The sequence below is a fragment of the Tauraco erythrolophus genome, chromosome 3 (assembly GCF_009769465.1).
Source record: "Tauraco erythrolophus isolate bTauEry1 chromosome 3, bTauEry1.pri, whole genome shotgun sequence".
In the NCBI taxonomy this organism is placed as follows: domain Eukaryota; kingdom Metazoa; phylum Chordata; class Aves; order Musophagiformes; family Musophagidae; genus Tauraco; species Tauraco erythrolophus.
The window spans coordinates 85,781,467-85,807,907 of record NC_141467.1 but is presented as its reverse complement, the minus strand read 5'-3'; the positions used below and the strand labels follow the sequence as shown (position 1 = coordinate 85,807,907).

The window sequence follows — 26,441 nt, the reverse complement described above, 5'->3', positions numbered from 1 at the left end:
AACCTGCTCAGCTCTCATAAGGCATTAAGCTACGATCAGTGAAAAGTGACAGAGATCCCATCACATTCCCGAGAAGATTCCTTGCTCTGATCTCTACCCAAAATTCAGCTCACGTCCAAGCCTCCACATTTCCTTTTTCATGCTGCAAAGATGCAGACAACTCCAGCTGCCCTTTCAACGAGAGGCCTGAAGTGCCACAATAAATGCCCCAGTCCCAGCCTGTGAGAGACAGGGCTCCATTCCTCAATCCACAGGGGATACGCTAGCTGCTGCTGCCAACGTCTTCATTTTTTACCCTCTAATATTTGGCTTGATTCTTCGTCATGTCCCCCGAGTCTTGCTGGTGCTGTACGGAGTAGCTAGGGAAGGACCGTCAGCCTCCAACACTTCAAGAAAAACTCCTCTCCTTTTTTTCTGAGTTTAGAAAACGTTCCTACCAACACTCGTGTTGCATTAGAAAGTCTTGTCTCCAAGTGTGCAGGTGGGGAGGACGTGCAGCTCGTACGCTAAGGGTAAAAGAGCAGATGTCTGCTTGAAGTCAGGCTTACAGGACAGCACAGGAACCACGTCAGCTCCTTCCCACTGGTGATAATCCTCTAAGCGTTTTCCTTTCTAACCCGGGAACAAAAAGCCTTTTGTCAAAATTCAGCTTAAAGGTACCCAACATGCCCCTCAGCTGCTGGAAACGTTGAGGCACAGGCACTGCCCACGCCCCCACCAGACATTCACCTGCCCCTTCCTTCGGTCCACCCTCTCCCAAGCCGGTTCCAAACTTCTCCTTACCATGTCATTTCTCCTTCCCTTCCCCCCAAATCCCAGCCTCTAGAAACATACTGAAAAGTAAACCCTTGTGCTGGGTTTCTGTGGTGGGATTTGGGTAGTGGGACAGGGGCTACAGGGATAGCCCCTGCAAGGCACTGCCAGTAGCTTCCCTAGCTGCAAGTTGGACCCACCTCTGGTGAGAGCTGAGCCAACCGGCACCTCTATGAAGAACATACATAAGAAGGGGACAAAGAAACCCAAACCAGCCAGGACTTGCAGTGAAGAGAGGGAAAGGACAGGCTCCCGGCCTGGCAGCTGCCCACTCTGGGCCAGCGCCACTGGATTGGAGATGGCCACAGTCGGGCGACTTGGAGCGCTCCTAAGTGCCCTGCTCCCGGGCTGTCCGCTGGGCAGAGTTCACTCCGGGCAGGACTGCCAGGGTTTGTTGGGCTCAGTGCTCCTGTAGCAGAGAGAGGATGAGAGAGGGGAGAAACAACTACACAGACCCTCAACTACCTCTCCCAAATCCCAACCTTTGGAAACATACCAAAATGAAAGCACTGGTTTATACACCTCCTACCTGAGAAGCACAAATGAAGATTTTGCTCCAAAACCCTTCAGACAAACGAACACAGCACATTGCGAACATGAAGAACTGTAGCACAGTCAGGGAAAGGAGGATTCTTCAGTTCTCCTGGAAGCTCAGTCCTCCATAGTCAGAAATAACAGTGAAGGCCATCACGAGCTTTCAGCAAAGAAAATAAAAAAAAAAAAAAGCACATGGCTAAGAGGCCAAGTATGGAGAGGGAAAAGGAGCCTATGGCAGCAGGAGGGAAAGATGCAAACCCCGTGGGTGTGCGACATCCCTCAAGGAACTCAAACCGACGGAAAAGATAACGACAGAGCAGCAGCTAAACAAAAGGTTTAGGAAAAATATTTTCATGTTTGTTGCGGTTAAAAATCAGATGGGAAGGAGGAATGAAGATACAGCAGGTGAAAAAGATGAAACATGTCAATGCATGGGGTTTTTAACGTGCAAGATACTACATACAAAAGCACCATATCCTCACTGGCATTATCTCAGTACATGGTAGAGGAGGCAGGAGCAATTCTAGAGCATCTGTGATCAAATACAGGCAGGTGGATGGAGGGAAGAACAGCAGAACAGTGTGAGCGTGCAGTGGGAGAAGGAAGAGCAGTGCAGGAGGGCTGACACACAAGAAGGCGGCAGCACCCAAAGGTTTTTAAAATGGCTGAAGGCTCAAAAAGCAATTGCTCTTTCCTGGTGTATTCAGGGGCTTTGTTTCTAACTTCTTATTAACTAGCCCCAGATTTGTTATTTTTAATAAATAACATTTATTTCCATCTATTTTTACATCATCTCAGAAATAGCAATAGCAAGCAGCACTAAACTAATTATTTTTTAAAGAGGAGACGTAGCTTCCAACAGGTTTTACCTTCATGAGGCAGTATTTATTAGGTTTCCCTACTCTGTTTCAGCAATAGTGAAAGAATTACAACTTCTAACTCCTCACTTCATCAGTGTGGTTAAAAGGACAAACCTGGATCCATGTTAAAGTTTATTCACAGAATAGACTTTCTCCTTATCTCCCATCCATTGTCAGATACTCTAGAGCTGTATACTTGGAGCACACTGCTTGCCGTAGCGCTGCTCAGACTGCACAGGCTGTAGTCATCCGTTCTACTCCAGCCAGAACACTTGTGAAGAAAATATGAATAAAAGTGCACATTTTTGCCTTCTAAAATATATTCAAAACCTTAACACTTCCAAAGACTTTTTTGTATCTCAAAATTGCTCTCGAATCTGTTGAGTTGTGCAATATTTTAAGCAATATGATAAGCATCCCAAACAGTTTTAAAAACTATTCTCCGTGACTAAGGCCATTAAAGGTAATTCTTACTGTCTAGCTTTCTCAGTTACTTATCTTTTAAGCAAAACTTGTGCCAGAATCGACTTACCACCTAGTTAAAATTTTTTTTTTTCTAGGTAGAGAAGATCTAGTCAGAGATGATCTAGTCAGATAGCACCTCCCCCTCCTCTTCCCATTCTTTTACAACTTCACTGTGCCCTGTATGCACAAGGAACAAGTCTCAGGCACAGGATTTGCTGTCTTCACTCCTCTCCCATATGGTAAGAAATCCATACAACCCATGAATTCAGGGATAACAGCATCCACACAGCAGAAGATGGAGAAGGTCTTCCCTGAAGCTGAGCTGGACATGAGAACCATATAGACTCCCCTCCTCCCACTCACCTTTCCTTCCAACAGACATTAACTTTTCTTCTGTTTTCTTCTACTGCATATTTACCCTACACACTTTTCCCAGAGGAATTACCCTGGAAGCACATGCAGTTAAGTGTACAAAAATGGAATTTGAGAAGTGCAGTTAACTCAGCAGAGAATTTGCAGACTAGCTTTACTAATAGGGCACAATTTTTTTTCATTTATGCTACCTATGCAACAATTATAAGGTGGGAGGATTTTTTTTCCTAACCATAGAAGTAAAAATTTCTGCTGGAAATACAAATTTACCAATAGAAGTGATTAAATCGCTCCCCTACGCTCACAACCTCAGCCCACATAAGATAAGAGCAGCACACACCACTGGTAGCAGAGGAAGCTGCAAGTGCCAAAGTGACAAGAAATCTGCTTTCATGTCCAGCTGTAACTTGCTCTCCACCAGAAGTACATCCAGAGTTGCAGGCCATCCATAACCTGCCATTTTCTTCTGCACAGGTCAGTCTGATCTCCCACGGAAAACTCTGAAGTATTTAGAAACACTTTTAGAAAAAGGCAAAAGCAGACATTCTTTATCAGGCAGGAAGCAAAAGGTTCTTTAAAACTGTTTAATTACTTGTTTCAGGTAACCACAGACAATACAGTAGGTTTCCCATCACTGAATATTTACATTCTTTTCTCTAGGCTTGAGCTGTTCATTGAGTGTCTCTTTCAAGCAACATCTTTGCTCAGTCACTTCTGCTGCAAAGGAGGGGGCAGGAAACATTATTCCATCAAGGCATGATTTTCTGTGGTTTTTTTTTCTCCTTTAAGAACCACCTACTCGTAATTCAAGATATTTTGGGAGAATCCTGGCTTCCAAGATGACCTGAAGAATGCATTGAAACCAAGCAGTGTGTTGAAGTCCTAGTAATACTTAATACCAGTATGTATGTTGCAGAGCTGATATTCTCTTTCTCGCTGGCACTGCCATTGCTGCCTCGTTTCTGTTAGGACAGTTTTACACCAATTTTGTTTTGTTCCTTTTTCATTAGCCTTTGGGCCTCTTTCTCCATTTTCTTTCGTTGTTGTTCTGCTGCTCTTTTTTCCCTTTCTGCTATCTTCTGCTGCCTGTTAATAAAGAAAACAGGAATTGCTAAATAACAGGAATCCATTTTCAGCATAGTCGTACCTTAAGTTCCTGTCAATAAATATGTTACTTTAAATAATAAAAACAGACCTTCAGGCTACTGTAGTTAGGCTCAGAACAGTTCTTCTTTTACTGTGCTGGAGTCCTTTCTTCAGATTAATCTACTGTGTAGGCAGCAATATTTGTTCAATTATTTTAAAATCTAAAAGCCACTCAATTCTTAAAGATTCAGAGTAAGTGAATCAGTGAGAGTGTACAACAGAAGGCTTAGAGCTATTGGGGACTGGGAGGGGGGAGAATTTGTCTAGAACATTGACTTGTGTCCCCCCTTTCCCTCAGCAGGGACATCAGTAATTATCCTCTTTGTAATGGAAGCACTACAAACATTTTCCTCATGATCAGAGGAGATGGCAACTTCTAATGTTCCTTTCACATGTTCAGGATCTCTACTGACCTCTACTGCTCAGTACAAATATAAACAATAGCCTTTAAGGAAATAAAAAAACATAATCACAAAGTCTTCAGTTGTGTATTGTTTCAGCATTATTTCTCCTCACAGCTACAAAACCTCAGACATTGCTATCTGCTAGCTCCAAGAATCTGCTACAGAAATAGGTTTCCAATTTCAACAAATACTTAGCTGACTACAGCAAAGGAAAACACCACCACAAAAATCCACTCATTGTATTCCCCTCCTTCAGCTAGAGCGCATCACTGAGTGGCGCAGGGGCACCAACTGGATCCATCCTCCAAGTGGCACATTGCAGCGCTCTCCTCTATTGCGTAAGTAGTAATGGAATGGCCTAAGGAGGTCACTCCTGCTTTGGATTCAGTTTATTAGATAGGAAAAAATTGGATAAGTTGCTTGCAAGAGGACTTTCAAAATAAAAATCAAGCTCCGTTAACTTGAAAAGGTGAAGTTGAACAGAGATTCAGTAAGAATAAAGACTTATTTATCAGACTTATTAAAAGAGAATAAAGAATTCTAATTGACAAGGCAGTAGAGAGTTAACTTTTAACATATCTCAATTACCTGTGCACATCCACTTAAGTGTGTAAAACAAACAACTAAAAAGTATCATCACCTGAAGCAACCTTCTCCAGTAGATTTCAACTACGGACAAGCTGAGCACACAAAACTTAGAAATATTTGAGGTACAAAGATGAGGTATTATCTTTGCATTCAACAGAAGAGGGACTGAACTTCCTTAATACCTTCATGGTTTCCCTTGATTGATTATCAATGGCTACAAGTTCTCCTATACTCTGTTGAACTGTTCTGCTGTCTGTCATGGAAGACTGAAATCACTCATTCACATCAGGATCTACCTCCCAAATTAATGGAAGCCCAAACCTCTTTTTGAGGTCATGACCTGCTATTCTACCTTCCCCCCAGAAGGCCAGAGAGTTGACAGTGCTGTCTGTCAGTCTAGCATATGCAGAGTATTATTATTTGCCCTTTTACAGGAGCAGAATTTCGTATATTCCCCACATCTCTGAACTAATGTGGAAGGGAAGAAGCTATATGTACACCAGCCACCATGTAGAGACAGCAGAGTTCCAAAAAGCCAGGAGCTATTAAGAAACACTGCTGTTCATTTGCAATTCTGAAGTGAGACAAGACATAGCAGATCATGTTTCTTTCCTCCCCTATAACCTGCATGACACAAAACTCCTCTGCACAGAGTAGTGGTTTTCATGCCCTCCACTGGCTGAGTAATTTTATTGGACTTCAGAGACGCCCAAATGAGAAGAGACCTTCACATCACCTCAGACAGAGGAAGTGAAGTCACCAAAAAGTAGAAACAAGTAGCTCACCACAAAGTGATGACTTTCCCACTGCTCTTTTACTTGGTCATTATTCAGAATCATTGGTCTCTACTCCAAACTTCCTGCATGTTTTCAACGTGAAGTTACTACCTTTCAGGCTCAGAAAGGTTTCTTTTCTCAATAAAGGAAGAGGCTACGAAGACCTGCAGCCATAGTCTTCCCTGCTATTTAGCAGGCCACAGCCCATTTTTGCATGATTGACCAGCACTCTATTACCACACACAAATTATTCCAGTCTAAGGCACTTCTGAATAGTAACTGAGCACCAACAGGTCCCCAGACACAGCGAGCTAAGGCACGTCCCTCCTTTTTCTGCACACTCATTTCACTCTCAAGCACTGCTGGAGTACAGTCGGCATGAACGCTCCAGGGGGGAAGGGGGACTTTGTCTCAGGTTCAGCAGACTGAAATCTTCAGATCATTTTCTAGACCAAGAGGCAGTCTTCTAGCATTAAGAAGAGACTCCAGATTGCTTCCTTACTACAGTCTGTTGAAAAGAGCCAGGCCTGTCAAGTACTACACCTCACTTTTATGATGTCAGGTGTTAATTACACCACAGATGTCTACTGCAAAGGGAAACTGTAAACCCAGAAGGTATTTCCTACCAATCTTGCTAAAAGTCAGACAGCACTGTCCTCAAATACAGAAAAACATTGTCACTGTCATTTCATGTGTCATGAATATAACAAAGGTTTTACTTCACACAGCTGGGGTACAGCTTACACAATGACCAGTTGTATTCAAGCGGCCATTCATAGCTGGGCAAGCAGCATGTAACAGACAGCTACAGTTCTGATCGTCTTCTTTCCATTTATTTGAAATATTGGGACACATACATATCCCTTCTAAAACAAGTCAAGTTTGAGACCTTTTAGTGGGGCTAGGGAGAAATTCTATGAAAATTAACCACTTGAGCCAGCGCCATGCAACAGTAAAGACAGCAGGCTGATGCATTTAGAACAGCTTCAGCTCAATAAGATGACACTTTGAAAACCAGAGTTTGGGAGAAAATCCCACTGCTATCCTCACCTAAGAGATCTCCCTTACTAAGTACGCATAGAGGTCTCTAAGTTTACAAAAATGCTTGCAGTACAACTATTCTCACATGTTAAGCTGCTGCAGAGTAAAACTGACAGAATCTGAATTGGTTGAATCTATTATCTATCATTAATGCATAAAAAGTGTGCTGGTGACCTCCCTCCTGTCTTACTCTACTGGTTGAAAAAAAGTAAATTTCCCCAAATATTACAGTAATAAATAGTTTACCAAAATCCTTCCTTGGAAAAAATACCTTTTCCCTTTAAAGGGTCACAGTTCTAGCATGATTGTTATATAATATATCATGTCCTTATTTCATAGTCACTCTTGTCCCACTGAAGTCATGTATTTGTGATTTTGTGAGTAGAATAAGAGCAGTTTAGGAAGCTGAGGTCATGTGGCGAAGGTTGTCTGATGAGGTAGCAAGCAATTAAAGTTTTCTTAAACTTTGAAGTGAAACAGGTTAACATAAGTCACTGCCAATTCAAATCATTGCATGTGGTTAGCTTAAACTCAATCTGCATCTCTTTACCCTTCGTACTCCTTCTGAGTGTTCTGAAGAGGGGAAAAAAAAGAACAGAAACGAACAGATGAAACATTCACACTAACTTTGTGCAAGAGACCGATTTCACATTCAAGCCTTATCAGCTAGTTTAGTTATGCCAGCTCCTACATGGATTCCAAGAACACACTTACACCTTTACCTTCCATCCTGAACCATTCTTCCTATACAGCACATGATTCTGATCCTTTTTATAAGGACATTTAGTGGTATTTTACTTAATCAAGTTGAAACATGTTATTTGTACATAATAAATCGTTAGGGTGGGGGACGACGACGTCAATTTTTTGGAGGGGAGTCAGTGCGTTGTACTAATGGTTCAGTGACCTCCCCCACCATCTCATCTACTAAACTGATTAGATTCCAAATGTATTCTGCTAAGTACCAGTTACATAGAGATTAGATACATAAAAACCATTTGTCTTGAAAATTGTTTAACAATGCTTAGCACTTATCAAAAAGGTGTTACAATAAACAAACCTGTATTTGATTCTTTTATGTGTAAAAGTTTACGTGGTGTTAAATTATTTTCAGTTACCTAAGAACTTCTTCTGCCTGCCAGGCAGCATCTTCTTCCTCTTCCCAGGCGTTAGTATTTTCTTGCCAAGTTTCCAAGTCTCCCAGTTCAGGCTGAAAGAAAAGAAGAGAAGCTCTAGGCAAATGCAAAAAAACAGATAAAACATTTTTAACCTTGATGCTTCAGACTTTCAGAAATATTTGCAATATGACAATACTTCTCAGCTTATTGTCTATGCATTTTCCCCTGCTCCAATACTGACTTCTTCCCATTAATTGTTGAGAGGTTTTTTTGGATTCTATTGGTTGGTAAGGAAGGAAAGGCGGCAGGCAGGCAGTACTGGAGTGCATTTTTAGGAAAGAGAAGATACATTAAGCAGATTAATTGAGCAGACAGTGTAAAAGATTTCTAGAAGTTGCACGAACCAACCAACCAACATGCACATCCATATGTTTGCATGTCCCATCCAGTATCACCAGACTGCTGCTTTTACTCACTAGAAGTCCTTTCCTGAATTATTTTGGAATTGGTGTGACCATTCTGTACTGCTTTCTGCCTAGACCCTTTTGCAGGCTATGCTAATCAAAGCAGAAGCACTGTTAAATAAGGCAAAGAGGAAGAGAGAGAGAGAGTATCTCCCTCTAAATAGCCAGGCTATTAGGTGACTGGACTATTTTTTCCAAAGGCTAAAGAGTGAAAATTCGGACACTGTTAGAATACAATCCCTACAGAAAGGAAGGGAGAAGAAAGTTAAAAACAAATTTCAGAGGCTTTCAAGAAAAAAGAAGTCTACTCCTTTGTTAGGAACTCGCTGTGTGGAATCATAAAAAAAATATAACGCAAAATCCGTTGCTTTAGAAGATTCACAAGTATACAAGCATTTGGAAACAAAATTTTTAAGTTTCTCAGTAGCATAAATTCATAAAAATTAGATTTTTTACAACTACTTCATTGCTTTGAAACAAATACTCAATTTTAAAACAATCTACATGACTCCACAACTATTCCTCTTGCTCCCTGCAATGCAGACCTTAGGCAGACTATTCCTCCTCCTATAGAACAGGCATTTAACTGTCAAATACAAGATCAGTACTTAGAGTGTACTTACAGACTGGTGAATAAAAGGAATATCTTGTGTAGCTGCTAATCTGCTAGAGAATCCTGCGTTTCCCTCTGGAATTCCAAAATTTAAAGGCTCTCGTTTTTTAATTACTATCTGAAAATAGACACACAAAGGCACAAAAAGTGATAAGTCAAAGCAGTGCACAGATTCTTGACGACCACATAACTCTGTTGCTGTGAAGGCCCATCTACACAGTACTGTGCTGTGTCTTAAACCTGCTCAGGTTCTGGAACCTGTACAGCAAAATGAACTACTACGTGAGAGAACCTAAATGCAAAAAGACCAAGAACTTCCTCCTCCTCCCACTAGTTTTTTCTTAAGTCACATGAAAAACTTATTACTGTATCAAGGCAAAGAAAGGGCACAACAAATAACAGATCAAATAGTCACATAAAAATCACAGAATCACAGAATGGTTTGGCTTGGAAGGGATATCAAAGATCATCTAGTACCAACCCCCTGCCATGGGCAGGGACACCTTCCACTACACCAGGTTGCTCAAAATCTCATCAAACCTTGCCTTGAACACTTCCAGGGACAGGGCAGCCACAGCTTCCTTGGCAACCTGTTCCAGTGCCTCTCCACTCAGAGTAAAAATCTTCCTCCTTAGATCTAACTGAAATCTGCCCTCTTTCAGTGTAAAGCCATTGCCACTTGTCCTGTCACCACATGCCCTTGTAAAAAGTCCCTCTCCAGCTTTCCTGTAGGCCCCCTTTAAGTACTGGAAGGCTGCAATAAGATCACCCCGGAGCCTTCTCTTCTCCAGGCTGAACCACCCCAACTCTCTCAGCCTGTCTTCATAGGAGAGGTGCTCCAGCCCTCGGATCATCTTTGTGGCCTTCCTCTGGATCTGCTCCAGCAGCTCCATGTCCTTCTTGTGTTGAGAATCCCAGAGCTGAACACAGTACTCTAGGTGGGGTCTCACGAGAGCAGAGTAGAGGGGCAGAATCACCTCCCTCGACCTGCTGGCCACGCTTCTTTTGATGCGGCCCAGGATACGGTTGGCTTTCTGGGCTGCCAGCGCACATTGCCAGCTCATGTTGAGCTTCTCATCCACCAGCACTCCCAAGTCCTTTTCCTCAGGGCTGCTCTCAATCCATTCTCCGCCAGCCTGTACTTGTGCTTGGGATTGCCCCAACCCATGTGCAGGACCTTGCCCTTGGCCTTGTTGACCTTCATAAGGTCCGCATTTCCCACCTCTCCAGTCTGTCAAGGTCCCTCTGGATGGCATTCCTTCCCTCCAGCGTGTCCACAACACCACACAACTTGGTGTCATCTGCAAACTTGCTGAGGGTGCACTCGATCCCACTGTCCATGTCTCCAACAAAGATGGTGAACAGCACCGGCCTCAGTACTGACCCCTGAGGAACATCACTTGTCACTGATCTCCACTTGGACACTGAACTGTTGACCACACTCTTTGAGTGTGACCGTCCAGCCAATTCCTTATCCACCGAGTGGTCCATCTGTCAAATGCATATGTCTCCACAGAGACAAGGACATTGTGTGGGACAGTGTCAAATGCTTTGGACACATCCTGGTAGATGATGTCAGTTACTCTTCCCGTATCCACCAACACTGTAACCCCATCACAGAAGGCCACCAAATTTGTCAGGCATCAATTTGCCCTTAGTGAAGCCATGTTGGTTGTCACCAGTCACCCCCTTATCTTCCATGTGCCTTAGCCTAGTTTCCAGGAGCATCTGCTCCATGATCTTGGCAGGCACAGAGGTGAGTGACTGGCCTGTAGTTCCCCGGGTCTTCCTTTCTTCCCCTTTTAAAAATGGGAGCTACGTTTCCCCTTTTCCAGTGGTGCGAACTTCACCAGACTGTCACGACTTCTCAAATATAACGGAGAATGGCTTAGCAACTTCATCTGCCAGTTCCCTCAGGACCCGTGGATGCATCTCATCAGGTCCCATGGACTTGTGCAGCTTCAGGTTCCTTAGATCATGTCAAACCTGATGTTCTTCTACAGTGGGCGTTCTTCATTCCCCCAAATCCCTGCCTTTGCCTACTGTGACTTGGGCAGTGTGGCTGGAGCACTTGCCAGTGAAGACCGAGGCAAAAAAGTCATTGAGTACCTCAGCTTTCTCCATATCCCAGGTAACCTGGTCTCCCATTTCTTTCCGGAGGAGGTCCACATTTTCCCTAGTCCTCCTTTTATGTCCAACGTACCTACGGAAGTTTTTCTTGTTGCCCCTGATGTCCCTGGCCAGACTGAATTATCTCAGGGCTTTAGCTTTCCTAACATGATCCCTGGTTGCTTGGACAATTTCTCTCTATTCCTCCCAGGCTATCTGTCCTTACTTCTACCCTCTGCAGGCTTCCCTTTTGGGTGTGAGTTTGTCCGAGAGCTCCTTGTTCATCCATGCAGGCCTCCTGGTGTTTCTGCCTGACTTCCTCTTTGTTGGGAATGCATCACTCCTGAGCTTGGAGAAAGTGATCCTTGAATATTATCACCTTTCTTGGTCCCTTCTTCCCTCCAGGGCTCTATCCCATGGTACTCTACCAAGCAGATCCTTGAAGGGACCAAAGTCTTCTCTCCTGAAGTCCAGAGTAGTGAGCTTGCTGTGCTCCCTCCTCGCCATCCTAAGTATCTTGAACTCCATTTCATTGTTACTGCAGCCAAGGCTGTCCTTGAGCTTCACATTCCCCACCAGCTCCTCCTGGTTGGCAAGAATGAGGTCCAGCATAGCACCTCTCCTCGTTGGTTTCTCTATCACTTGGAGAAGGAAGTTATCATGAACACATTCCATAAACCTCCTAGATTGCTTATGTCCTGCTGTGTTGTCCCTCCAACAGGTAACAGGGTAGTTGAAGTCCTCCATGAGGATCACGGCTTATGAATGTGAGGCTGCTCCTGTCTGTCTGTAGAGGGCCTCATTCACTTGGTCTTCCAGGTCAGGTAGCCTGTAGCAGACCCCCACTGTAATGTCACCTGTTGGAGTGTGGATCTTTGAAGAGACTGCACAAAGAAAACCCGGTGTGAATAAAGACTGGAGCTGGGAAGTTAGGCCTCAGGGGCGGAATGCCCTTGAAGTAAAGGATAAGAAAACTATGCTGTATGACAAGAGAGTAGTGTTTGCTTAGAGCAGAGCTTTGCTAGGCGGGTATTTTTTGAAATAGTCTGTTAAACACGACAAGCATATGTATCATCCAATAATGGTGTAGAAAAGGTGTGGTCTCAGGATGACTGACAAAAGTTGTCTATATAAGCAATAAGAACTGCGCAATAAACGAGATTCCTGCAGCTAACTCATATTGAGTCGTCTCTGGAGTCTTCAAATCCCGCTTCCGCAGTCACCTGTCCCTGTCCTCCCTTTAATCCTGACTCAAACTCTCAGTCAGCGCCTCATCGATCTCCAGGCAGAGCTCCACACACTCCAGCTGTTCATCGACATCTCCCAGTACTCATATAAGCTACCAATTACAGAACATACTCCTCGGAGAAATCCTGCTTCCATTAAAGGTCACGGTAAGACCCTGCTCTTGAAGACAGCACTCTCTGCACAGCTTTACTGCTTTAGGACATGAGCTCTCTTAGCTACTTCAATAGCATACCTGTGCAGACAATTTCAGTTTCAACACTTGAAATGTAATTCACTAATCACATCAACTGGTAAAGCTCTGGACTGATTTGGCTGGAAAACATGCACTAATGCTTCTCCTAAAAGGCTTATTAGCAAATTTAACATGGTTGCTAAGATCATGTATCCTTTACTTGTCTTGACCTCAGGTTATGAATGCACTCACTTATTGCATTTAGCCTACTTTGAGTCTCTGCTGCTTCCCAAAGAGGTAGGTTCACAGTTCCACTGACTGTACAGATGCTAGTACCAATGCAAGAAAGGAAACAGGACTTGACCATCTTACTTAGCAATGACAGACTCTGCTATTTGACTGAAGTTCCTTTTCCAGACATGGTAGATAGGATACAATGCAAGCAGAACCCTCCTCAGATATTTGGGTTCATCTTGAGCCCAGCTTTGGTCAAAATACAAACGCAAACTCATATTTAAAAGTGGTAACAAGGCCAAGTTGGCAGGAATGTTCCTTACGGTGCCTGCAGTCATCCCTAGAGACACATTTAAACTAAACCCAGTATACAGCATTCAAACAACATGGACTCCTCTCGAGTTTTGTTCTGTACCTGAAGCTCAACCTATTAGGTGAAAAATGTCACTAGATAAAAAGAAGAAATCTACCTCTTCCTCAGTCCTCCTCTGCTCCCCAGACTTTGGGAGATCAAAATCCTTAGAAGAATTTACTTCACAGAATACTGCAGATCCTGAATATACAGAAAACTGACCCCAGGATCATCTCGGGTCTTTCACAGGACCCCAAAAAGATTCAGGTTGGAAAGGGCCTCAGCAAGTCTGTAATCCATCCTCCTCCTCAAAGCACTGCCAGCTCTGAGGCTGATGAAGGTACTCAAGACTTACCCACTTGAGTCTTCAAAACTTCCAGAGGTGGAGCCTGCACAACCTGCTCCAGTGCTTGACTACCTTCGTTGTGAAAAAGGTCTTCCAATTGACTCAAAGCCCTGTAAGTACCCAGCTGGAAGGTTTCCACATAGAACTAAAACTTGCAATTACCAGACATTTAATCAGCATTTATTTACGGTGTTGATGCTCTTGTGGATATCCCCTTCTGTCTTGTCTCCATAATAAAAAGGGATATTTGAAGAGCCAGCTATTTTTAAATACCAGCTCCCTAAGTCCAGCCTCACCAATATAACTTGGTGAAACAAGTTACAGTTGCTTTCTGTAACAGTAGTGCTGCTATCACAGACTTCAGTAGAGCAGGAGATGGAATGTCTCTGTTCAAATACTGGGAAGGTACGAGCACAAGTATGTTAGCGCAGTGGTTCCACTTTCAGAATTAAAGTGACTTGAGGCTCCTCACATTGTACTTCCCAGACCCTTCAGACTTATCAACTTCTTAAGTTTTCAACAACATTAAGACTAAAGATGTAAACATGAACTAGCATCCCATCTGGTAAGATCTCAAAGAATCAGTATTTTTAATTGGACATGTTAGACTAGACTTCAGCACCTATCCTCAGTTCGACAGGACAGCTTACTTTTACCAGAGGCACCTTCTATACATTGCCAATTTACTTATAGCCTATATTAAAGCAAGGAAAACCCTCCGTAAGTATAGTTGAAAGTGCAATACCTACTTTTTGAGTTTTTCTTATAGTTGGTGTCATGTCTTTGAAATAATCTGGTTCCATTTGTTCCAAAGGATTTTGCTGAGCAGCCACATTACCATTGCCACCTTCAATCTTCACACTGGTTGGTGCATCTTCATCCCAGGAAGACCAGTCTTCTACTTCTGGCTGAACAGAAGGACATGGCGCAAGTTAATATTATCTGCAAATAAAACTTGTCTTCTTATATCTTGCTAAGATATATACTTAATATTATATAGCATCTATAATAATAGTATATCTTTCTGACATACGTACCAATCCTGTTGTAGGACTGGTATAATCACTCTGTTAAGTGATTATCTATTAAGTCACCTACCACTTAAGCAATTACCTGTTTAGGAACAGATGAATAATCCACTGTGGTTGGCAAAGTTATTTGGTCTCCACTTAACTTTCGCCCTCTTCCAGACCTGAAAGAAAAACGTAGGATTCCTCCAAGCTCTGAAAACATGATCACTAAGTTTAAAAAAAACAAAAAGGAAGTCTGAGAACAGCACTACTGAAAACACTTATGGCTAAAACACTAAGTGCCTAAACTACTGCCAGTAAAAGCCTGCTAAACAAAGGAATTTCATCATGAATTGAAAGCAGTGTTCACAAGAATTCTGAAGTGCAATTTACTTTTCAAACTGCAGTGGAAATAGAGGAGAAGCAATTCTAAGAAATATGCAAATGGACAAATGAACTCACTTATTTGCATACAGTCAGTTACAATTTTTTGATTCTCAGTGCTTATGAAGCAAACACTATTGACCTACATTTGTTCAAAGATAACCATTTCTACTGTAAACCAAGAAATTTTTCTACTTGTCTTAAACGTTAAGCTGTGTCTAAGAAATTGCTTTCTAAGCTGCTAAAGCGCTTTTTTCCTTCAAAGTCCAAACAGAGGTAGTACAAGATTATGCAAGTCAACAGCTTCTGTTCAATACACGCTTCTACTTACTTAAAGAATACTGCTTCAAAGAAACTATTTCAGTGACTACATCAAATAATTTTAATTGAAGACAAACACTAGTGCATTGCAAACAAACCATCTAGAGATTTACTCAATGACAGTGTTCAAAGATGACAATAATAATTAAAATATTCTTAGCTGATGTTGGCTGCATTTTAAAACCTTACACCACAAGAGAACAGAATTCAGGCTCACACTCATGTTTTCCCCAAGGAGTGTAAGCTCCTAGAGCAAGACAGTCACATCACTGACCTTATGCAGCTTGGAAAAGTAAGTTTCATTTATTACTACTGATGAGAAGCTACAATTCGTAGCTTGTATCCATTAGTTTTACTATTATAGAACATTCTACCATCAACTCAGAATAGCTGAATCGCTTGCAATACCACCTCTGCTGCATGCTGGTGAGTGATCAAACATACTTTTCCTCCTTGAAGCCCAATAGACTGTTCTGCAGGAATCATCAGGTGCTATCGTCAAATTTTCAAGCTTTATATAATCAACCCTAGCCCCTTTAGAAACTGTTCCTTTAGGGTGAAAAGCTACACAATTTAGGAGTAAAGGAAAACACTGTTCCCTCAAACACATTAGAGACTTCTGGTTCGGGCTGACCAGATTTAGTTGATGTTTCTAAAGGAACCATTTTCCTTCAGACCTGTACAACGTACACCTCTCGAATACTATTCCATGTCATCTGTTCTGCAATTATATATATTTCCCTATTTATATGATCTAGAAGACTCCAGCAAGTGGCTTATAACAACATTCATCTAGCCAAAATTATTATACTGACAAGGGTGAATGTGGCAGGAAACAACTTCTGTCATATAACACGGACAGGGCAGCACTGAGGAAGGCTACATATCTCCACTTCTTTTTCTACAAAGGGAACAAGATGCTTGTAGGAAGAGTTGCTTCACAATCATCATTAGACACATATTGATCACTGCTCCGGATGCCAAACGCCTCAAGAATTCTTGGTTTTGTTTCTCCTTACTAATTAGCAGCATCCGGATTTCTCAGCTGGAGAAGATAACTAAATGTTTTTAAACACAATGACGTTTCATCTCTTTTTATACTTACACCTTTTATTTCCTGGAAACAGCAGATTCAGGCAGGCTGTTGTTTATCAAAAGAAGTTTTAGCTAAAGAGATGACTAGTACTATATGTAGGTTTTACACTGACTAGAAAGATGCAGGATCTCTACAGGCACTTGTTTAATAAAAAAACTAATGTAAACTATATAATCTAAATAAGTACTAGCCCATCTCCATTGAATTAAACAGCACATTTAATTAAATCACATTTGCTGGTTATCAGGCATGTTCATATGCAGAGGTGCATTACAGGAAATCAAAATTTAGCAAGCTACGCTTTGCAGCTGACATTAAACAAGCGACACATCTGTAGTTAATGGACTGAACCAATTTGATCCCCTAACTTGCTTACGTGAAAGACTTTAAATTTTCATTGTTTCGGCTAATTGTTATTCACAGAAGAAAAGTGCTCCTACTTTTTACTCCTAAGCAGTTCCTCAGCTGTTTGTTTCAAAGATTTAGTTCCTTCAAAAGTGGGAAAACGGAAGAAAATACTGTCATTACACCTAGTACACAACTACCTGCCCCTAAAAGCTGCCTTAACACTTAGAAAGATGAAGAGTCCACATAAGATAGAAGCTATTACCAACTCAGTATTTTGGCTTCTTTTACAACTTGAACAGCAAGTATTCTTAATTTAATTTGGAATTCAAATCACAGAACTAAGGTTGACATCTATATAGTTGTATGCATTTTAAAGCATCACGAGATCCGTAGTGAATTTACCAACCAGTTGAGAGCTTCCTCTTATTCTTGTAATAAGTAAAGGTGAACAGGAAATAAACAGTTATTTTGTGTCTACCACATATTCTTCGTATGTTTTAACCTCACTGTCATCCTACACAAAAGAATACATCTCTCTAGATTGTTATTTGTTTCTCTAAAACAGCATTGTGCAAGAGTGGCAAGAAGCAACAGTAGTTCAGATGACAGCACAGTGCTGAGATGATCTACCTCAGGTACTCTGCTACTGTGCTACTGAACTCTACTATTGTAAAACCATAACCTCTTGAGGGCTTTTTGAATGCCTCTAGGAACTACACTGATGTGTTCATGCGTCTACAACTAACTCAAAAGAACACTAAGTGTGACTTACAAGAGTAAGCAAAAATAAGTTATGTTCATCTAAAAAAAAAAAAAAAGGTGGTTCCCTCAAAGTTTAATCGCTACCCTCCAAACTTTTAAAAGAATCTTCAGTAGGCAGAAGAATCTGAAGTCTCAGGCAACTGTTTCTTGACAAAGCAGGATAAGAATCACTTACATTTCTAATGAAAGCCTACTGACTGATGACTGGGTAGATGCTGCCATTAACCACATCTCTTAAAAAACAAAACATCACGTGCCAAGGACTTCTAGAAAACACAGAGAACAATTTTTCTTGAAGTTTGACACAGGATAGTTTGAAAAGGCAATTGTAAAACCCTGCCATAGCTGACACTCCTCATTAGAGCTATAATACCACAAAATACACTCACAACTGCACTACATAGACTTTTGAACTCTGAAGGAATACGCAGATTAAAGAATGAATTTGACTTAGTTATTTGCCTTGATTGTTTTGCAATTAGTACAATCAGAACTGGGAAAAATGGTGGGTGGGTGTTGGGAGAAGGAAAGAAGTGCAAGAATCTGTAATTTAAAAAGAAAAGGTAACTATATTAAATAAGACATGTTTACCTGCATATTAACTTTTTAATGAAAGAAAGCACTGCTGCCAGGCAAGTACAGATTTTAAAGAGTCGAAACTGTGTTATGGCCATGGTGAGAAACCCTTCCTGGAAAAGAAAAAAAGTTAGATGTAGAGGATTATACATCTTCACATAGTTCTTAAAGTCCATTTCCTTAGTTGCTGATAAGCAAGGAGCATTCTGTGAAACTATATTAATGCAAGAAAAGAGAGGAGGTACCTGGAGCAAAGACACTACCTACCTACTGTCAGGACGTTTTGCTGATGTAAATAATACAAGTACCTAATCTATATGGCCTTTAAAGAAACAGCACACAACCATTGGTAAAGTCACAGTTGAAGGCACTTTTAGAGGGCAAGTGCGGGCAATCAATTGCGGTGACTGTACAGCTGATCTGTTTTAGACACTAACAATGACACTGAACACTAGCAAAGAGAACAGAGTAACCATCAGCAAGAAGCTCACGCTTGCTTGAGCAAGTCTGGCATATACAAATTATAAATTCAGTCATTATGTCAAAACCAAAAATTAGCCGTTTAAATTTAGTTTCCATTTTGATGAAAATGCATGATGAGAACAAACTTTGTTTATTTTAGAACTAGTGTCACTAACAAATCATCAGCAAAAAAAAGACTGTTCATCCTATGCGCACTATATAGCACAAGTTGACCCCTTGATCTATCAATATTCCTATGCGAGACTGGATCATGCAAGCAAACTCAGCCAAGAAAAAATTGATCTTTGGCTGAAGCCACTTATGTTGGCAGCTACTTTTCAGTGTCAATTTGATAACCTAGAGAATTTATACTCAGTATCCCACGTTTTTCCAACAAATCCTCTCAAATAGGTACAGACTGAGTCAGAATAATCTGCTGTAATTCAAGGATCCCTTTTCTCTCTTCTATATGTGAAGATTTCAGAGTAAAGAAGAAGAGGCAGGTTTCACAAACAGCTTTTCATGATCTATATCTACACTTGTAACAACAGTTTCTGTTGCAAGTTTAACATACCTCCTGGTGAGAAGAGAAGGCAGCCCTGTGACATTTTCCTCAGGCCATGAGTATTCCAAGGACGGACAGCTTGATTTCACATATGCTATGGCATTTAAATCACTTTTTATATTCCAGGCTTTAAGTTAGGAGGAGTCAGGAAGGTGGATCATTAGGTAGGCTGCTCCAATACTGCCCTGAGGATTTTATTCAAAAGTACATAATGGGATTTTGTGAGCTTCATGGAGCTTAGATTTATTTTCTATTGGTGCTCATTTTCTAGATACTGTAACTAGTATTAAACTGAAAATATTGCTTCATATACAGTCCAGATAAGGAATTTCTGCTACTGAAAAATCACACAGGGTGGCTATTAAACAAACAGGCCTTTTTACTGTAAAACTAACAGCTTAGGTCAATAAGTAACCACTAAATTACAGACTGCACTACCAAGGTGTAGCTCAGGAGAAAGGCCTCATAGGACACATTTCACCTCTTCAACACTAGTGTTATCTTAATCTCATTTCATGGGAGACTTAAAAACATAGCAGACCTTTGACAACAGTGGGTATTAAACAAGCTTTTCATCTAACAGGAAAAGGGAACAGTCAAACTTCCCACAAAGAAGCAGGAACAGCAGACACCGTCCAACACATTTAGCTTTGGGTTTTAAAGACAGGACTATCATTTCGTATTGTGCTTCAGTACTTCCTTACGTTATAGAATAAGCAATTTTGACAATATCTAGGTGATAGGAGAATGCATCAGTCAAGAACTTGAAAGATTCAGAAATAGTGGAAGTTAGTAAATAAACAGCAGATAGCAACTAGATGGACAGTTCTCTCTTCTAAAAGTAGAAATTATAGCAAGCCAATGCTGAGTTGGTGAAAGAAATTGTCACTTTTTTAAAAGAGTCAGCTAGAAGCCATCTACCTGGGATCTGACGTGTGAAGAGCAGGTGAACTGCTGAAATGAGAATAAAGGTACTTCTTTTCTGAAAGGAAGTTTGTTTAGAAGCTCACTCCGCTCTTCTCTATCAGAATTCAGTCTTCTATCAGCTTGGGGGGCAGAAGGGAAGGAGTAGAAAAGTACTCAACATTAGAAAGAATAAAGCCATTTTCCCCACTGTTTAGCCTACCCAACTGCCACACTGGACAGCCAAGACAGATCCTAAATTAAAAAAACAACTATTGATTGAAAAGGTTGTTTTAGGAAGCAACCATTACTCAAAAGCTTCTGCAGACTCAATATTAATTGTGCCTAAGTTCAAAGGACTGAGAAGTTTATTAGTTAAGTACAAAACTAAAACAAAAACAACTTTCCAGTGTGTCACGTATACATACACATATATATGCATGTGTACATGTGTGTATATATATACATAAGCTCAGTTTTTCAAATAATCTTTTTATATATCCAATTGCATCAATCAGTATACTGTATTGACTTCCCAATATAAAGTTAAGCAACTAAAAAAAAAACAGAACCCACAAGAAGTCTGGCTTACAAGCTTGTGAAGTCCACTGCTGACAAGAGTTATCCCCCAGAATGTAATCCATTTTCCCCAGGTCATTCCTGTACATAAGTGACTACACTTTCAATATCACCAGTATCCCTGCTTGACAGGGTTCAATACCTATTGTCATTTCCCACAACAATCAGATAACTTGTCCTTCTCCACTTTCTACATGTGATGTAAAAATTTCACACTTACGATGAGAGAGAGACACACGCAATCACACAACATCTTTCTGTTAAAGCTGCAACTGTGGCAGCACTAGGACCTTCAAGACAGCAGGTACTGTTTTGCCTGCTTCTTCTACGAGCTTTGATTGTAGTCTTCTCAGTTAAGTTAAGCTGTGCACACTACCAATGGTCAGATGCACAACCAGAGTTTTGGCAGCAATGTTATCAGCTAGCCATAGTAACCAGCAGTCCTCCACCTTTAAGGAGTACTTTCACCTGTGTAACTAGTTTTTACCCTGCTAATTAAGATATGAAGCAGTATATACGCATTAATTTTAGCAATATGCTAAAAACTGTTTAAAATAGAACCTTGAACCATTTATCGGCTCAAGATTAGGACACGTCAAGCATTTTCTCCCCAGTGTCTGAAACAGCATTTAAAGCATTTGCATTGTTGCTCTAAGGACAGCACTACCCAAAAAGAAAAGCTAAAGGTAAGCTAAAGGTTTTGAGTTTTGTTTGGCGCCTTTTGAGGTTTGGTGGGTTTTTTTTTTTAAGTTAACTAATTAATTTTCTCAAAGGGAAATAATTTTATGTTCTGAAGCAGCTGTATGAATACAAATGTACATGGAACCTTCATATTTCCCGAGTTCACTGCAAAGTTAATTCACCTGATATCATTACACTAAACTTGTTAAGTGAAACAAAGTGTTTGTTCTTTTCTTGTTATCCACCTTTCTCAAACCCTGGTAAGAAGCCCAGCCATGTATCTTCCATATCTCATGAACAGGAACAAACACTGAACAGCGTAATGCTAAATGGCAGGGCCACAATCTTCCTTCTTCCTTTCCTTCTCTTAAGCCTTTCCCTGATAATCAATCCCAAAAGAAACTACAATTATATCAGCAGCTGACTATGACACAGGACAGCACAGAGACATAATACTAAGTGGCACTGCACCAGCAGAGCATTGCTAAGCAGATAGAGGCAAAGGTGAAACACTGGACTAGAATTCAAATGATCTGATAAGAGTTCTCTGCCAGCCTGACAGACCCTTGTGCATATCGCACCTCATGCCACAGCTTCCCGTTTGTAAAATGGGATAGGGCTTTCCTTCTCCCCTTATTGAGATTGCTTCTAGTGTATTACATTTATCAGACTGTCAACTGAACTTTTAAGTTCCATTACAATAGATACAAATAAGTAAATAAATCAGGACATGAATCCTAATTAATTTAATTCTATGTCGATGCAACAAGTTTGTAACAGACACCAAACTGAACTGGAGTTTGACTTGCATAGCTCATACTGCCTTCTATTGGTAAAAAGTCACAGCAGTTGCTCACATGGAAGACGAGGACAGAAGGGATTAAATCATGGCAGCTGCAAGGTGTTAAACACATTAGAGCTAAACCAGAAGAATGAGGAAACCTACCTCCGAAAACATTTTATGAATCCATAAAGGAAATACAGTGAAGGGAGGGAAAGTTCAGCAGAAGTTTCTTGAACTGAAACATTTTTACATTGCTTTGGGTTTGCAGCAGTGGCCTGGTTAGAGCTCCTGGCACCTCTGACCTCACTGACACTAGCCAGCAAGCCATTTGCAGCACCAGCTGCGTTAGTTACTATGGTACAATGAGCAAGATTCTCACTGGCCATCGCTATACAATGAGCACGTTGTCATCTGGAGAAGCACTTCCTCTTTCATACTCAATTGCACACACAAACACCACTTAGTATTTCACACACAAACAACACTTAATATTGCAAGAGACAGAGATGATTCTAACATAAAGTCACTTTGTGGCACTAAAATTGCTTTAGAGGCTTGTTTTTTTCCTAGTGAACTCATCTCCTATGGATATCGAAAAAGATGTCAAAACATTCGTATTATAGAGCACCTATCCTCTCTTTGCTCTCCTCTGTTCCTCTACAATGCTACTGATCTGTGCTGTGTAGTTTGCTTTAGATACCACCACCTTTGGAATGGAATTTCAGCCTTGAATTACTAGTGCTTTGTGAATCCATTACATTTTCTTTCACATCAGCTCATCTGTGACTCTGGAATGAATACATGAAGACATCTTGAAAACAGTGATTTTAGCTTATATTAAACACAGCTGGCTAAATAGCCAAAGCATGGCATCTAAATCAAGACTAAAAATAACTTGTCTGAAACTGAAAAGTTCCCCACCAACCACATGTTTACATGAGCAGCCACAAAAGAAGTCTCATCCTCCTAAAGCAAAATGACAAGTCCATTTCCTAGTACAAAAGACTAACATAGCCCTGAGTGCTTACATGTGTCAGCACCAAAACTCCACAAAGGCACCACTGAACCAGTGTGTTTTCTCTAGAACAGCTGATAGAAACCTATTAAGTACCATATGATTAGTACAAAGTTTCAGTGGCAAAGAATGGGTTTCTTAAAAGTTCATTTTGTATGAAAATTCACAGAAGCAAAGCGGCCACATCAACCTGAAGATGCCCCAGTAGGTTTATAGGGAGATGGAATCTTTTGAAGATTAGTAAATAGAGTTAAAAAAACCTGTTTATTTTCAAGCACACAAACCCTCCTCCAAAACATGTACATTAGAAGATGTACAAAAATGTTCAGCATTTTTAAAAAAGGCAACATAATGATTCAGAAACAGGATTTAATCAGATACTGAAAGACACAAAGAGCATCTCCTGCATTTCAAAGAGAAACCAAGATTCTGCAGCCTAATGAGGAGGTTACCCATTCACCTCTTCCTGGTAGATCTCTGTTTGTTTTTTGTTTGGTTGAGTTTTTTTTTTTAATCACTTTATATAGAAACATAATACTGAAAACACTGAAGGAGGGGGAAAACAAATTACCAAGTCAATTTCTTTACCACTGAGTTTGATAAATGGATAGATTAAATGGCAGTATGACTAAACCTTGAAGTCACGCTACTATAGCATTAGAAAGAGGAGCAGAATCCAAAGGGAAGATTTGGAGGCATCTCCTCTATTTAGCTATAGGTAGGTGTCCAGGAGATGCCTGTAAAAGGCACTGTAGTTTCAACACTTATGCTCCAACTTTCAGTGCAAGCACCATTATTAGGCAGTTGTGAGGTAGCTGGGAGAGACAACTACTCTGCCTACGACTTATGGGAGTGAGCTAAGTCATCCAAAGTGCTCAAATCCAGGAAGAGGTTTCATGACTATCAGGAGCTGCAGAAGATATCAAAATTAAAGAAGGAAAGTTTGCCTCTCTAACTAAAGGCAGCAAAAATTGATGCATGCTGGTGATTCCTAAGTTATTCCTAGACACCCAACACTGTTACATGATATATGGAGTTTCAGGGGTTTTTTAAACATGCTACTCCTGGAGCCATAAAACTTCTACAGCAATACCACTTCATCTCACCTCTTCCTCTCCAAGAAACTGAATGTAGTTCCAATCATGTTAATGTGAACTCCTGAAGCTTTCTGTTCTGAATTAGAATAAGTTCTATTTTTCAAGACATTAGTTAAAATAGAAACTTTACATCCACTGACTAATCACAGTAATTTTTTCACAATTCCTTATCTATATGTGCTACTGCCTTCTGAAAAACAGCATATGCAACAAAGATTGAAGTCATGCTATCCCATTATACTACACTACAACTTTGTTCACATTCACAAGAAGACTTTGACATAATGCACTAATTCATGTAACTGACTTCACTACACTGGAGAAGTTCTCAGACACAAACCCAGCATTTAAGAGACTCTAGTTCTGTTCTAGCCCTTATTAGTCATCCTGGACTTAAATTATCTGTATCTATATGGAAAGCCAGAGACAACGAATTAACACACTCTCACTGTTAACACCACAAAATCATCTTACAACATCTGCTGTCTCGACAAGCACCAGCTACTTACAATCAAGCTACGCTACAAGACATGCTGTGCAAGATGGCTTAAAGAAGTCTCTGCAGGGCACGTCCATACTTCCAGAGCATTCAGAAGGACTACGAAGCAGTAAGCTATACCATTTTTCATTAGACGTGCAACTGAGGCACTTACATTGTGAATTCATGACCATGAAACAGTGCCCCACCATTCTACAGAACAGCTCGGGCTCGAGTGTTACTAGGGACAGCACCAAAGGATGGTAGCACTTAAGTTCTCCACGACCTGTTAGAGATTCGTAAGTCTTTAAGAGTGCACTAAACAACTTTCATGATAACTTTTACGAAATTTGTCAGCCAGCATGAACAACGGAAAATTTCAGACTAGGCAACTACACGCAGTGCAGTCCCACCGAGTCCCTAGAAACACCGAAAAAAGCTTAGCTCCCCCCTTCCATGACATGCCTCCCCCCTTCCTTTTCCACCAGGTGCCGAACGCCCCAGTCCGCAACCGCTGCCGTCACTTCATGTCCCTCCCAGCCCACGAGATACCCCACCCCCCATCTGCGCCCCAGAGGGGCCCGGACGAGCCGGGCAGAGACACGGGGCGGCGGCGGCCTCTCACTCCCCGGGGACAGCCGGGCAGGCCCGGGTGCGGGGCGTGGGTGCGGCGGCGGCCACGCCGCCCGAGGCCGGGGCGCCCCGGGCGCGAAGGGGAGCGGGGCGGGGTCGTAACTGCGGGAGAACCGCGAGGGCCGGCCCCGCGGAGGGAACGCGCCGAGGCCGGGCCCCTGCCCAGCCGCGCCGAGGCGGAAGCGGGCACCCGGCGGCGAACGAAGCGGCCCCTCCGCTCACCTGCCCCGAGGGGGAGGGCTCTCCGGGGGGCGCGGGGCGCCAGGGGCCGAGGCGGCTGCTCCCGCAGCCTCCGCCCGCGCCAGCCGCCCCTCATTCAAAGCCGGGCGCGCAACACTGCGCCGCCGCCGCCCGCGCCGCCATCTCGGCCTCCTGTCGCCCGGGAGATGGGCCCGCCCCTTCCGGCGACGTCTCTTCCCCTCGCGCCGCCAGCCGGTGCCGCGCCCGCGGCTCGCGCCCCAGGGCCAGTGGCTGCTGAGGCGGGGGCGGCCGAGGCGCCGCGCCGGGGCAGCCGTTCTGAGGGGATGCGCTCCGGGCTGCCCTCCGGGCTGCCCCGCCGCCCGCCCTCGCCAGCCCCCTTCGCGCTCTCTCCCGCCCTCCTTCCCTTCCGCGGCGCGCACCGTCCTGGCGAGGGCAGCCCCGCCTGGCGGGCGGCTCCCCGCTGCTCACGGCCGCGCCCGCGCCGCGCCACAGCGGCCTCCTGGCCCAAGGGGAGTGTGCACCGGGTCTTTGTCACCTCGGGAAACTGTGATAGCTAAGATAATTAGTGTTACCTGGGTGCTGCATATGTGGTTGGAAAGGTATTCCTGTGTGGTTGGCTAGATGCCGAGCTGTACTTTTGGAAGCTACTAGAAAAAAAGTTTGCCGAGTACCTTCCGACAGGGTGTGGCCTCAGCTGGCAGCAGGCCTTGCCGTCGTCTCGGTATGTGCACGCAGATACCTCAAAAAGTACTTGTGCGTGCCAGCTGGCTGGCCGCTGGGTACAATGTGTGCATTCACTGCTGATGTGCAGAACAGGGAAGGAGGAAGATGTTAAGGAATCTCATGTAAGATTTTCCAGAGCTCTGTGTGTGCCTCCAGTTGCGTTAC

General features: G+C 42.3%; 1 protein-coding gene across 7 annotated transcripts; it reads right to left on the bottom strand.

Annotated features, from left to right (window-relative positions):
* Positions 1 to 3,616: 3,616 nt before the first annotated feature.
* Positions 3,617 to 25,613, bottom strand: EBAG9 (estrogen receptor binding site associated antigen 9). 7 transcript variants are annotated; one of them, XM_086608792.1, is made up of 9 exons: positions 25,575 to 25,613; positions 20,104 to 20,228; positions 19,192 to 19,367; positions 18,171 to 18,268; positions 14,772 to 14,850; positions 14,408 to 14,566; positions 9,208 to 9,315; positions 8,121 to 8,212; positions 3,617 to 4,133 (listed from the first exon to the last, which is right to left on the bottom strand). In XM_086608792.1, the coding sequence occupies exons 4-9, from the start codon at positions 18,251 to 18,253 to the stop codon at positions 4,013 to 4,015; spliced, it is 642 nt and encodes a 213-aa protein (XP_086464918.1). In that variant the 5' UTR covers positions 18,254 to 18,268; positions 19,192 to 19,367; positions 20,104 to 20,228; positions 25,575 to 25,613; the 3' UTR covers positions 3,617 to 4,012. The 7 variants fall into 7 exon arrangements, with proteins under 7 accessions (XP_086464918.1, XP_086464916.1, XP_086464920.1 ...); XM_086608790.1 differs by lacking the exon at positions 25,575 to 25,613 and adding an exon at positions 22,292 to 25,151; XM_086608794.1 differs by lacking the exon at positions 20,104 to 20,228 and having other exon boundaries at positions 25,575 to 25,611.
* Positions 25,614 to 26,441: the final 828 nt, after the last annotated feature.